Source organism: Neopelma chrysocephalum, unplaced genomic scaffold, assembly GCF_003984885.1.
Source record: "Neopelma chrysocephalum unplaced genomic scaffold, ASM398488v2 Primary Assembly neopelma1_44, whole genome shotgun sequence".
Classification (NCBI taxonomy): Eukaryota; Metazoa; Chordata; class Aves; order Passeriformes; family Pipridae; genus Neopelma; species Neopelma chrysocephalum.
Window position 1 is genome coordinate 10,246,300 of NW_020897703.1, and position 14,263 is coordinate 10,260,562.

At 36.0% G+C, this 14,263-nt stretch overlaps 1 protein-coding gene across 1 annotated transcript in view; it reads left to right on the forward strand.

Annotated features, from left to right (window-relative positions):
- Positions 1 to 13,945, forward strand: part of CERKL (ceramide kinase like) — a 52,311-nt gene extending 38,366 nt beyond the window's left edge. Inside the window, exons 5-13 of the mRNA XM_027678422.1 lie at positions 499 to 641; positions 6,091 to 6,165; positions 7,581 to 7,758; positions 8,053 to 8,121; positions 8,451 to 8,476; positions 8,560 to 8,668; positions 11,704 to 11,800; positions 13,033 to 13,208; positions 13,762 to 13,945. Coding sequence (XP_027534223.1) covers positions 499 to 641; positions 6,091 to 6,165; positions 7,581 to 7,758; positions 8,053 to 8,121; positions 8,451 to 8,476; positions 8,560 to 8,668; positions 11,704 to 11,800; positions 13,033 to 13,208; positions 13,762 to 13,843 — 955 coding nt within the window. The 3' untranslated portion in view covers positions 13,844 to 13,945. The remainder of the gene's footprint in view (positions 1 to 498; positions 642 to 6,090; positions 6,166 to 7,580; positions 7,759 to 8,052; positions 8,122 to 8,450; positions 8,477 to 8,559; positions 8,669 to 11,703; positions 11,801 to 13,032; positions 13,209 to 13,761) is intronic.
- Positions 13,946 to 14,263: the final 318 nt, after the last annotated feature.

Consider the following 14,263-nt stretch of genomic DNA (forward strand, 5'->3'; position numbering starts at 1 on the left):
GGATTGCTGGCACTAGGATTTTATACCTTGCTAAATCCCTTAACTGCCTACACGGTGTGTGAAAATAGCTGTTTTCAAGTATTTTTTTGTTTTATTTTTTTTATTGTAATGTTTGGTGAGTTGTTATTATAAGGGCAATTAAAAGGCATTAGAATGATAGTGTGGGTCAGCACTGAAAAATGTAAAGAGCTTTTTCACTGAGGCACTTAAGCTTGTGTTTGGTTCTTCCATCTGATCAGTTTACGAGCATAATGTGTGATAAGGTAAGATAATTGTTAAATATATTTACTCCTACTCAGACTGAAAGCAGAAATAAGGATGCGTATCTCATGAGGTAACATTCACTGATCTGACAATGAAGCCCGAGCTTGCTCTGAAAGAATGATTTTAACTATTTGAAATATCATTATGTATATGGTGTGTAGTAGCTGCCTTCCACTTGTTTGCTCAGCTATGAAAGAGTTTATTTTGAACTGTATATTTTTGGTTTTGTAACAGGGTAGTTTGTGTTGGTGGGGATGGATCTGTCAGTGAAGTTGCTCATGGTCTACTGCTTAGAGCCCAGATAGATGCTGGAAAAGACACAGATTATGTATCAAACCCTGTTAGAGCACCAGTTCCTCTTGGAGTAATACCAGCAGGTGAGAATAAAAGGTACTGTTACATTTTGTTAGTCATCTGTTTTAAGTCCCTCTGGCATGTTTTACAGTTTTGGCTACTGAAGGCAGTTCTTGATGCTAAAGCTTCAGTTACTTAAGGGAATAAATGTCCTAAATTAGTGATTTAGATTGATTACAAATGACTAGATTTTAAATTGTAATGATAATTTATAGTAATGGCACAGATGAGCTCTTTGCCTGAAGGAAGAAGCTGAGGAAGAATAAAATAATTTTCAGCTGATTCATGCAAAGATCAAGTTTTGCCCTTATTTCCTGAGAGAAATGATACCATATGAAAACTTTGTTTTCTAGATTTTTCTTTCTTGCATCTCTCCTGTTTTCTTGGCAGGGTTTTCTCTTGGATTCATGCTTAGGGTCTCTTTTAAAATGATGTCCCAGAAAAACAGTTTGTGGATTATATTAAAAAAAAAGTGCTAAAAAACCTGCATTTTCTTTCCTTTACTCTTACAGACCTGAAAATCTCTCCTTCTCTCTTGAAGAACCCTTTTGCTCCTTTGTTAACTTTTGCTTACATCTTGTGGTGTGATTTTGGTTGGTTGGTTGGTTTTGGGGGGGTTGTACGTCCCTTCTCCTCACAATTTTTGTATTTGCCCTTATTGGAGTATAACTTGGCCCAGGCAGGAAGGTTTTAGCTGGAACTGTGTCATGGTTTAACCTCTGCCAGCAGCCAAGCCCCACACAGCCACTCACTCACTTGCCCACCAGCAGTATCAGGGAGAGAATTGGAAAACTCATGGATTGAGGTAGAGACAGTTTAGTAGGTAAAGCAGAAGCTGTGCATATAAGCAAAGCAAAACAAGGAATTAATTCACTGCTTCCCATGGGCAGGCAGGTGTTCAGGATCTCCAGGAGAGCAGGGTCTCATCACTCATAACAGTGACTTGGGAAGACAAATGCCATCATTCCAAATGTCCCACACTTCCTGCTTATTCCCTCCACTTTATATGCTGAGCATGATGTCATTTGCTCTGGAACATCGCTTTGGCTGGTTTGAGTCACCTGGCCTGGCTGTGTCTTCTCCAGCCTCCCATGCACCCCCAACTTCCTTGCCAGCATGGCAGTATGGAAAGCAGAAAGGCCTTGGCTCTTGCAGCAATAAAAACCTCATCACTGTATTTTCAACCCTGTGTTCAGCACAAATCCAAAACACAGTCTCATAGTAGCCATTGGGAAGAAAGTTAACTCTACCCCAGCCAAAACCAGCACAAATCAGTACAGAGTTGATTCTGGCCTGGTATATGAATCGCTTCCCTTGAAAAGAGAAGGGGCATTTTTGCATGGACAGTACTCTCTGGTGTGGATGTTTGACGTGACTACTTGATGTAGTTTCTCAGATGTTTCTAATTAATAAGGAAAAAATTCCTGCAGCCAGTTGAACAGGAAATTGCTGTTTTGTTTTCTACAAAAAAATGGAGCAAGTCACTTTGAACTGAGCAAGCAAGATTTTAAGCGCTTTGACTTGGTTTGCACTTACAAAAGCAGCATGAAGACAGGGACTAGTTGCTTGTAAAAGTGTGACATTACATTAGTTTTGTTCCGAGTTAAAAAACCCTTGGAAATGTATTTGTAAAAGAGATAGCAATCTCAAAGACATGAAGCTAATGAATTTGAGTACAGCAGTTGGGCCATCACTTCAGTGATGTGAATCACTGTTCAGTTACTGTGAATATCTTGATGGTGATGAGAATCTCTCCAGCACTTGACTCCATGTTGTGCTTAGGTCACTGTGTCTCATCATTAGTGCTTACTCTCTTCAGTTTAAGACAAATATGTCATGATCAAAAAGGACCTGTAAACCCAAAAGGATGCTGTACAGCTTGTTACAAAAGGAGGAGAAGAATTTCTAAAATTATATTGTGAGAAACTCCTTAATAAGTTCTTAAAAATAATCTATTGTTTATTTTATTTCCATATTGCTGATAATCCACGAGGTAGTCAGTTAGGAAACAGGTAAGTGTGGTACTTCTTCTCATGAAGATGGAACTCAACGGTCAATTAATTTTTTTTCCCCACCAGAAATCCATTGTACAGAAATAATAGGATTCCCCAGCTGAGTAGAAACACAACTGTATTACAGGATAGCGTTATGTGAGTGGCTTAAAAATCTGGTTTTAGCCTCTGTTATAAGTAGTTGAGACAGCATTTGAACTTTCAGTCAACTTGATGGGAAGGAGATGCTCTTGAAGCAGTTTACCTCCTGAAGAGAAAGGTTCAGAGGGGAGTGTGTCCTTACTAAAATACTCTACTGAGCTGCCTTATTCTGGTCCAAATCAAATAGACGAGATGTGGGGAAGCCTGCAGTTGTACTGTTGGCCATTAGCAAGACTGTTTGTTGCTATGGGAACTACTGCTAAGAAACTGTACAGAGGGGGAAATGGAGGAAGGGAGGGGGGAGTTGGAAGGACATTAAAAAAGCTATCAGTTGTTACAGAACAAGAGACAATCTATATCTGATGGCTGTGAACCTTTTGGTCTAAAATGGTTCATTTAGATAAATTCATGATTTCCAATTCAGAAAATAAAATATTACTGAGGGAGTGTTAATTTCTGTGATATTTCAGGCAAAGAACCAAAATGTTGGTGCAGTTTTCAACGGAATTTTAGCTATGCTTGACTAGGAAGTCATTACATCACATTTATCTGTTTGGATGGGGGAGACATTAACAGCCTTATGAATATTCATGTCGTCTGGTTAATTAAGTTAATTGTACTGCAGAAGTGCTTGCACTTCCAAGGGCAATTTTTTTCTCTACAATTTCTCTTTGGTGCCTTCATCAGCCATGCTTTACATGACCTGCAGATACTTTGTTCCTTACTGTGATGCTTATTACACATCTCGTAGGAAGGAGGTTGTAGGAAGTTGTTTGTAATGTCAGGAAAATGGGTTGATGTTTTGAACAGTTGTATTTTTTGAGTAATAAAATCTTCTTTGTTTCTGTTCAAAAAAAATACAGGTGACAGAAATGCTTGAATTGTGTGGATGAAACCTTTTTATAGTAAATTCAGTAGTTAGAGTGAGAACTGAAAATGTGACTGTTACTAATGTGTGAGGGGTGCAAGCCATACAAGGGCATCAAAGTTAGTCTCTGTTGTAATATGATAATGTTCAAGGGAACCGTCTCGTTATTGGTAAATAATAGCTTGAGCTTACATAGGGAAGAAAAAGTTTACTTGGGAGGAAGAATAATAGCATTAATACCATTATTATTGAATCACCACCTAAATCAGAAAAGCTTGTAGTATTATTTTTGTTTTCACTTTGTTTATAGACTGCATGTTTTTGTTTTGCTTGTTCATTTTGGGTTGTCTGCCATCCTGCTTGTATAGGACCTAGTTAATGAGACACATTATTCAGTCATTATTCGGATCAAAAATGCTGTTAGGAATGTACTAAGAGGGGTTTTTAGAGAATGTGACAAAACGGTGCTTGTTCTAGATTTTCAGTTTATAGAAGGATGGATGTGGTATTTGTTTTTTAGCACAGATAGAACTTGTTTTATCTTCCTAGGAGTCCTGAAAGGGTGGGATTTTGCTTTGTTTACTTCTGCAAATGTTGATGAGCTCCACAGATTTAAGTGAAGGATGAAATTACTTGTGCCTATCCCGTTTAGTAGAAATGAGATTTAACTCTCATTAAAGTCAGTATGAAGATTGGTACTGACTTCAGCTGTGGTCATTTGTTATCTTGCTGCCATCTGTATTGATAAATTACTCTTAAATGAGGAATTGAACTTTTAAGACGTACCAAGCCTGATCTTCAGAAGTATATTCTGCCTTGTGCTCTCTTATTAACTTGATCTTCAGGGACAAGGAAAATGTTTTTTTTTCAGAATAACAACTTCCCTGTTTCAAGGTACAGGAAATAAACATGATTAACCTGACTTGTGATGATCTGCTGCTTGTGTGTGTGATTTCCTTTGTTTTGGAGAGATACCCATAACAGTTGATAAGAGTTGTAAAATTTTGATTGAAGGAAATACTTGAGTATTTTTGAGTTATATCTTTAGCCAGCTTCGTGGCAGAGCAGAACAGGTTGGATCTAGAACTTAAATCTCTGAAGTCATTCAAACATGAAATGGTGTTGTGCATATACTTGTAGTATTTTGTGGAGAATTGCTTTTTAGGTCAAATGTAGGGGATTTTGTAGCTTTTAGATGTCTGTTACCTCACTGAGGATGTACCTCACTTCCTTTATTTAGTAGGACCCCTGAGAGCCTTACTCAGAGCTCCTCTCTCTGATGTTATGGCCGCTTTCCATAAAGTTCTGCATTATCTTCAGAGACTAAGATGCTTCAGGGACTTAACAGGGGATCTGTGAGATACTGAGGTTTCCAGTTATTTTATATTTTTTTATTGAGAGAAATTATTGAAAAAAATCAAAGGATATATTCCTGAATAAGAATGACATGATACGTTTAGAGCTTTGTAAATTATGTACATCAGTCTTTGCAAATTTAGGTGGTTTTTTTCTATCAATAGCATGACATCAAAGATACCAGAGTTTTGGGATAAACGAAATTTTTCAATCTGGTACATGATGCTTTAAAAATGTATATTTAAATATTGAGTGCCTCTTGTTTGGAATGTGATAGTCTTTCCTTTTCCTCTCCTCTCTCTCCTACTTTTGAAAGACAAGTTTTAATGCTTCCATAAAACTTAAGGCAGATTTAGCATCCAGAATTTTCTGTTGCTTCTGTAGCATACTAAAGAATTCAAGCAACCAGAAAATAATTTGAAAACATATGTGAGATCATTTCTTTATGGGAATGTTAGGTTCTAAATTCTTCTATTATAATTTTTGTTCTTTTAATTAAACTGTCATTGAATTATTCATCCCTTAATCAATGATATGAAGAAGTCAATATTCTGCTTGGTGGCAGGCCCTGCCCTCTTTATTTTTCTGGAGGCTCTGCTGCTTGGCTAAGAAATGCAAGAGATGACAAAAATCAACTTTAAATTCTGTTAAAACTATACCCATTTAGGAAAGACATAACTGTTCCTTCTTCAGGATTTAAAAAATAAATTGATGTTTAAAAGTCAGCTGATACACAGTATTTTATGTCCTAGACATTAAAGCAGAAGGGCAAAATTTACATATATATCTGTTTCTTACACAGGTAAAGTGCCTTGACAGGCACCAAACAGGCAATTTTTGTAAAGCTTGTTTCAACCCCCTTGGTTTTTATGGCACATATGAATGAATTTGCAGAGAAGATTTTATAGACCTCTGGAAGTTTTAAAGGTTTTAATTTAATACTATTAAGGATTTCTGCTGCTAACAAGACTATGCAATTTATGGGGAAGTTTTTTTTTTTTTTTTGAAAATGCAGTAACTAAAAATGCTCTCTCTTTTTTTCTTGTTATTCTGTGTGTCTCATATTTTTACAACAGTTTGTGTTCACTTTCACAGGTACTACTAATATTTTGGCCCATACGCTCTATGGTATTAAGCATGTGGTGACTGCAGCATTGCACATCATAATGGGTAAATATTTTTACATACATTGTCAGATTTTAAATAATAAAGCAGCATCTAGAGGTTTGCCCTAATCAGTTATTCAGTCAAGGCATAGCATTATCCTCTGTTGCTGTAAACTATATTGTAAGGCTTTTAAACCCAAATGACTCTATCCTGATTTATAGTGGACTGGAAAGGTTATCATTCCTTGAGTATAGTTCAGTAGCAAAGGCTGTGGACCTCATCTTCTGGTGACTAAAATCTGCCATGGAATAATGTCTGATTTTGGTGTTCGTGTCCTATTGCTTATGTTCTTTTCATGCAAAAAGTAACCTTTTCCAGACTTGACTGTGTGAATAGTGTTACTCTGTATATGTTATTATGCAATGATTGGTTGGATTATTTTAATTTAATGTACCTGCTGAAGACAATATGAAAACACCGAAAACACTTGAGGAAGTGATTAGGATTGGACTTTTCAGGAAAGTATTTTCATATTTCTGAGAAAGTGTCATTCACCTTTTTAACTCCAGGTACAGTTCTTTTATATACTAATAGCTTTATAAGAAAGCTTTATTAGTAGAAAAAACTGTCTCACTTGCCATTTGGTCTGCACAATAAATAGGGTTTTGAATGTGAAAATGCTAAAAGGAAAAGCTAAGTTGCTAGTGCAAACCTTATTTTTGGGTCTTAGGAAGTAGCGAATACTTAGGCAATGTTAATATTGCTTGCACAGCAATTTTTCTTTAGGACTTTTTTTTTAATGAAAAAATAAAATAATGGGGCATGTCCATCTTGAGTATCTGTTTTTTAGGCCTTGCAGTCAGCAGTGGAAGAGCCTGTGCTCTATTTCTTAAATAGTCATATACAAGTCTTTACAGCCAAAATCTAAAACTGTCTTTTTTATAAAATCAGAAACACTCAATCTAATGGAAACTTCCGAGGTTCTATTACAGAAAAAACGTATATACCCTATCTTAAAGAGAATTAGATGTTTATATTCTATAACTGTAAACATGAATACATTTGAAACCTATGTTTGAGTGCCCATATTTCCTCCAGTAGGATGTTCAATCATTACAGATATTTGGTGAAATGGTTGCAAATATTTATGCAAATATTAGCAATATTACATTTTCTTTAATACTAATTATTAAAAATATGAATAGAATTAAGAGTCAGACCCTTTGCAATCTTATGAATAGCTGAATTTTCACCATAACTTTAGCATTTTCAAGCACCTGAAATGACTACTTTTATAGAGTCTTAATTATATCTCGATTGATTCTGATTTCCATTAGTAAACTTGATTTCCTAAAGAGAGAAGAGTCTGGAGATTTTTTTCTCCCAGCTAAATTACGTGGCAAAGAAATATTAAGTTATATTTCTTGTGCAACACAGATGCTATTTTTAATTTCTGTTCTTTATCTTTGAAATTTTAGGACATATTCAGGCAGTAGATGTCTGTACCTTCAGTACTCCAAGCAAGCTGTTAAGGTTTGGGTTCTCAGCTATGTTTGGTTTTGGTGCGAGGACTCTGGCTTTGGCTGAAAAACACCGTTGGATGCCCTCCAGTCAGCGGAAGGATTTTGCTTTTATCAAAACACTGGCAGATCTCAGGTATGTCATGAGATGTTATATTTTTCTAGTATTTCTCATTTTCTTGAGGAAAATGCAATAATTAATGTGATAAAAATACAGGCAGCAGTAGTTTAGCTATCTTAATTGCAGTCAGGTTTAAGTCAGATGTGATGTATATCCCTCTTACAAGTTAAAGAGATGATAAATTCTGTACATTCAACATCGTCTTAAAATCATCTTAACTTTTATCAAAGTCTAACAGTCAGAGTATTGGTTTACATGATAGTAAATATTTAATATTTAATATATTACATGATAGTAAATATTTTCTAGGCCAGAGGAATGTGAATTATCATTTCTACCTCTACAAATTCCACAGGAAGAGTCTCATGAGAGTGACAGGTAAGTAAAACTGAGTCAAACAATTCCAAAGCTACAGAAATATGTCTTTGAAGATAAAATTGTACCGTTTCTTAATTTTGTTCAAATTTAATCAGCAGGTGAAAACAATCTTAAAAAAATATATATATATTTATTTTGACAACTGCAAACTTGTACACGTTGTAAAGTGTTCCCTGTAGACTTTGGAGGATTTGTTGCAAGGCAGTCTTCCACTCAGTAGTATTGATTTGTTCTGTTCCGTTAATATGTTACTTTTTTCTAAAGTATGTATTGTTTAAATGTGCAAAAATTACTTTTATTATTTTACCTAAATGTTTCCACCCTTTTAGAAAGAAGAAAGAGAAAATAAAAAAAGGTGAGTGTTTACTTTTATGACTATTTAAAAACCAACTGTGGCTGATTAACTGGAGTAATATAGAATTACTCTGTTATATTTAGGTAGCAAGGATCAATGGCAGAAAATTCAGGGTCACTTCCTGAATGTGAGCATTATGGCAATCCCTTGTCTGTGTTCAATGGCACCAAGAGGCTTGGCACCTAATACGAGGTCAGTATGGGTTTAGAGAATTAGTCATGTCTATAAATTCTGACATCTTACCTTAAGACCTTGGCTTTTCCGAGAATATGAGCCTATGTTTAGGTAGTCTAGTCCCTCTGGAATGGGGGAGGGAGCATAGACTGCAGCAGACTCGATAATCCCAGGAATTGTAATCAGTTTTTGGATCAGGCAAATAAGGTCAAGCAGTCTAACTAGAATAATGAGTGGATAATTGCTGAGAGTGAATTAGTTGGCAAGTCTGACTTAAGAAGTAGTCATCGAGCAATCATCTATCATAGGATTTGGCTATATGTGGAAACTTCATTCTTGGATTTTATTTTTTCAAATAGAAAAGTGCCCCTCATCTTCTGCTTTACAGCCAGCAAAAATGAAATATGAGTCTTTCCCCTGTGCTATTAAGAACTAACATTCACTTGTGTTTTTTTGTTTTGTTTGGTTTGGGTTTTTTTTGTTTTTGTTGCTGTTGTTAGGTTGTTTGTTTGGTTTTTTTGTGATTGTTTTTGTTTTGGTTTTTTTTTGTTTTCCCTCTGAACTTGAGAAATACAGCTTCTTCATGCAGGGTGTTTTGGGAAACAAACGAGTATGTAACCTGGTTGTTGACGTTGATTCATTTTGGCTTTAGCTCACTGTTGAGGGGTGTGCTTTTTGGTGGCCCAAACAGTTATTAGGTGATAAATATTTGAACTTGATGTATCCAATTGGCGATTAAGCAGAATAGCAAGTACAAGCTTTGTAGTTGCTCTTGTGTGTGTGTGTCAAGGCATGTATGTTTATCAAAAAAACTCCAGCACTCAGGAAAGTTTATGGAATGATTCTGTTTTGTTTCATTTGAGTATCATTAGGTGAAAATAGAGAAGAATCGATGAGGTGTTTTTCTTCAAAACTACTGGCTCAACCAGTAGATTTTGACTTCTTGGAAACAATATAGAAACAAATATTTATGATGAAACTCTTACTGAGAAGTTTTCTTTGCTATTGGGATCCTGCTAAACCTCATGCTTCTTCAGATAGTGCCATGATGCTATCCCCTCTTAGGAACTTTATTCTCCATTTAGTGCATTTGTACACCAGTCAGCAGAAAAATTCTGACAAGAATTGAAGAAATTATTTTCTTCTAGCTTTGCTTGCTCTTTCCATGTGTTCTGGCCCCTGTTTCTCAATGATGGAATTTTGTGACGACTCCATGCAATTATTGCAGGTTTGAATGAGCTTGTTTCTCTCCCAGTGTAGCTTCTTAGTGGATCTCCCTGTCTTTTCATATAAGGACATCCATTGTCCTTTCATCTCTTTTTAAAAATAATCTTAGGAGTGAGGTCAGCTAGTAGGGTAGGAAGGGGCAGACTTTTCAAACAGGTGCTTCACTTGTCACAGTGAATAGCATATTGACTGTATGTCTTTTCAATATGAGAAACATCAATGTTGCACTAATTGTTAGAGACTCCAGACCCACTATAGAAGAAACTCAACTAGGTTTCTTCTCTCTCTCTCCTATGTCCCCAAGAAGTTTCTGCCATGTGAAGACACTTGAAGTGGAATGAAAGCTTTGGCTGCTGCCTATAACTCTAGTTACGCTGGTCTAAATTTGCAGAAACATGTCAAGATACATTTAACTGTGTGCACTGTGTGAGCTGTGTGGGATGCGTGTTTCTCACAGCATCAGTGTTGCACTTCACTGCAGATTGGGCTTTCAAGAGAATTAATGGGAATTCTTAGTCATTTTTGAAGATGAAAGGCCACAGAGCTGAATGCATTGCTCAGTAGCCTGCTCTCCCTTTTATTGAAACAAATATGATAGGGAGGCAATTTTTTAAATGCCACCATCACTGTTTTCTCAATCAGCAAAGTAATCCTATGCTAGGTGACTTGTTTAATTATAAAAGTTACCCTCCTAGGCAGTGCTGTATCGTAGTCTGAGAACATTCCTGATGTAGTTGCTCAGTAGCCAAAGAACTGTCAGTGAGGAGAGATCCATGGTGGTTGGCTGGAAGTTTTTTTTTTTACATGCTTGTAAGATATTTTCCAACCATGGATAAATGTTGGATAAATAGATAAATAAATATATGTATTCATATATATTCATAAGATATGCAGTACTTCATTTCTGTACAGAACATAGTCTCATCAGTGATTGTCATGTTCATCAGATACTCTTGCTGAACATTGATTTGTCTCTATAACTCAAATGGGACGTAGGCACAATTGAATTGAGATTTGAGTTGTTAGGTTTTGTCTCAAAGTACACATTAAAGAATCTGTGAATTGATACTGGCTCATTGTCTGACCCAAATTCTCAAAGATGCTAAAATACCTATGGTAACTGGATGCCTAGAACCACTAAGCATCTGCACTATAGGGTCCTGTCTTGTTTAATGTCTAGTATGTGAGTGTTTTATCTAGTACAAAATTCTCTTAGTCTAACTTTATGTGCTTTGTGAAATATGTAAATAGAACTGTACTAAGAACTACTAAGAGAGTTTCCATAGTGGCACAGTTGAAGATCAAAATCTTTGTGAGGGCAGTGTGACTGTTTAGTGGAGGGGGTGAATGAACCCATCTGCACTGGGGTACATGATGGGGGTGTGCTTGCAGGCACTGTGGCATTGTTTTCTTGGTAAAGCTTTGCTTTGTAGCACTCTAGGTAATTGTTATGTTTCAATGGAGAGAAAAGTAAAAACATAAATTTGTGATCCCCAGTGTTTAAAAACCATCTGTTAAGTAGAAAAAAAAGGTTTTCTTAGATTATATTATTGTGTTCAATAAATTATGGATATTGATAAAGGAGTAGAATTTTATTATTACACTGTATGATAAAAATATATTTGATAAATAACCCCAATGTATAGTTTAGATTGATCTATGGCTGGGGCTTGGCAAAAAGATGTTAAAAAAAAATTGACACTATTCTATTAATTTACTCTTTTTGGCTTTCTTTTATTTTCTTTTTAATCTAGACTGTTGAAGAGCCTGTTAAACTTCCAAATTAATGAATATCCTTTTGGAAACTAAATTGGTTTTCTTTTCAGGTTGAATAATGGAAGCATGGCTCTTATTGTTGTACAAAATACTTCTCGAACAGAGTTTATAAAGCACCTGAAGAGATACACCAGCGTAAAAAATCAGGTACTGTTAATTTATTTCTGGTGATTATAAAAAGAACAGTTAATCACAAAAGTAGACAGGCTGCAAGAGTTAATGTTAGCATCCTCATAAGGAGACTTAGCTTTCTGTCAGAATACATTAGCCCCCTTTTTATCTGATGTTTTTTTCTTTTTTTTTAAATCACTAGACTAATACAGATTAGCCTATTTCAGTCCATCTGTTGTGGTTTAAATTGTATTTGTGTAGTACCATAGTTTCATGGGTGTAAAGCCCTTCCACCACAATAAGGAAATCCATGCTGTGTCAGAATTTTGTGTAGTACAGAGATCAAGAACGCAGACTAGGGGGCATCATGCAGCTCTGTCAGAAATTGGTAAAGTTCATAATTTTAGCAGATCACTGCATGCTGTGCTGGTAGCAGTGGATTATGAGCATTGATTTTTAGCAGGTATGCATTCCACCTAGTTATGAATGTTTGCAGAACTGCATTTCAGAATTGTGGTCATTATTCTGTCTTTGAAGAGAAGAATGAAGTGTCCAAACACAGATCTTATTGCTGTCATAAAGACCCATTGGATAGCCTAAGCACACTGGTACTCATTCAAATATTCCAGGATTATGTGAAATCACTTTAACAGGAAGGCTGGGGTTTGAATTCATCAAGAGTCAGAAAGTTTGGGGGAGAGATGGATAAGAATTCCATGTGACAGCACTAACAGCTGAGTATAGGAAATAGTTTAAGCTTTTCAGTTATGCTTTTGGAGGAAGGCCTTGCTTTTCTCTCTGCCTTTGTGTTTAGAAATCAGACAAGGAGATGTGGGCCCTACTTCACATTTAAGATGACTATTTACTAGAATTCTAACTAGCCTGGTTTCAGACAAGATTACTGGTAAAGATGAGCAGAGCACAGGAAAAAATCTGCTTGGGCTTAAACATTTTCTGAAAGTATTTGGCATGTGCAAAATGTACCACCTCACCTGTAGATTGATTGAGCCCAATATGGGAATGCAAATGTAACAGTACTGTTTTTTATGAGGCAATACTTAGGATAAAAAACCCCAGATTAATATATAAATGCTAGCTGGAATATATAATGGCTCATGTGGTCAAAGCTCAAGTTAAATGTTCCCATTTACTTAAGATAAAAAAAAAAGCTAGCTTTCCAGCTTTTTAATTTCAAGTAATCCAGTTTGTTGCTAAGATACCACCTCTGTCTTTCATCCTCATTTAATATATATCTGTGTTTGGTTTAGTTCAGTTTTCCCTTTGTTGAGACCTACACAGTTCAAGAAGTAAAAGTACAACCAAGGCTTAAAAGTGGAGTGGATGCCAAAGAAAATACAGATCTGAATGCTGCTTCTGCAGAAGGAAATTACCCCTGGAATATAGATGGAGATTTAATGAAAGAAGCATCAGAAGTTCATGTTCGGTAAGGTTAAATATTGCATGTAGGGACCACATACCTCTAACAGATTAGTGCTGCAATCTTAAATGTCTTGCTTCTGTATATAATACAAATAACACCAAAATTAGGTGCTCTTAGAATAGTACCGTTGTGGTTAGAAAGCAGAATGTGTAAGGTTAAGAAAAACACGTAGTTCTTCAATTGTGGAAACTTAATGCTGCTTGAGAATAGTTTCCATATCTAGGATCTAGGAAAGAGATTACAAATACATAGGGAAAAAGGTGGATTATCAGCGAAATGAAATGGGCAGTAGCTCATTTTTCTGCAATGCACGCAGGATTAGTTGAAAGCACAGAGCTTGGAGTAACAGTCTGGTATGTAAAATAAAAGGTAGATCTTGTTATAGGATATATGGTTCTAAAGATGACCCTATAGGAATTGTCAGAATGTAATTCACCCTGATTTATTTCCATATAGTAGCTCATACATATTTGTTCTTCCGTTCAACCTCAAAAAGCAGCACACCCATTGCAAGAGTTGATGAAGTTTGATTAAGTTTGACTTCCTCACTTCACAGGGTCCATCCTCAACTTATTAATCTCTATGGAGTGAACACTGATGACCTGGAGAGTTCCCAGGCAACGTGCAACTGCATATAGAAGGGACGCACTGGAAGTTCTGTAATAAAGAATCCTTTTCTCACCTCTATGCAAAGTTTTCCAGGGTGCTGGACTTGCACTCACTGATGTCAGTTGTTGTAGCAGAAGCTTAACTGGGATGTTTGTAGTATTTCTGGTTTTAAATTCTTATCAAGTTGGATATTTTTACCAGGTTGTATTTCACTGTATAGAAGCTGCTAGACTTAACAAGAAAAAAATGAAAATTGATTATATTGGTCTCTTACAAATTTGAGGTTCGAGAAGTGTCCATCAGAGTAGGAGAAAATATCTTTTTTTCTTTACAGTTATTCTAGATTTTTTTAGTATGAAATACTTTTAAGTCTGCTGCTGCTATCCATGTTGTCAGATGACTCAGTTCAACTAGAGCTGGCAAAGGTAGGTATGGTACCCCCCCATGCT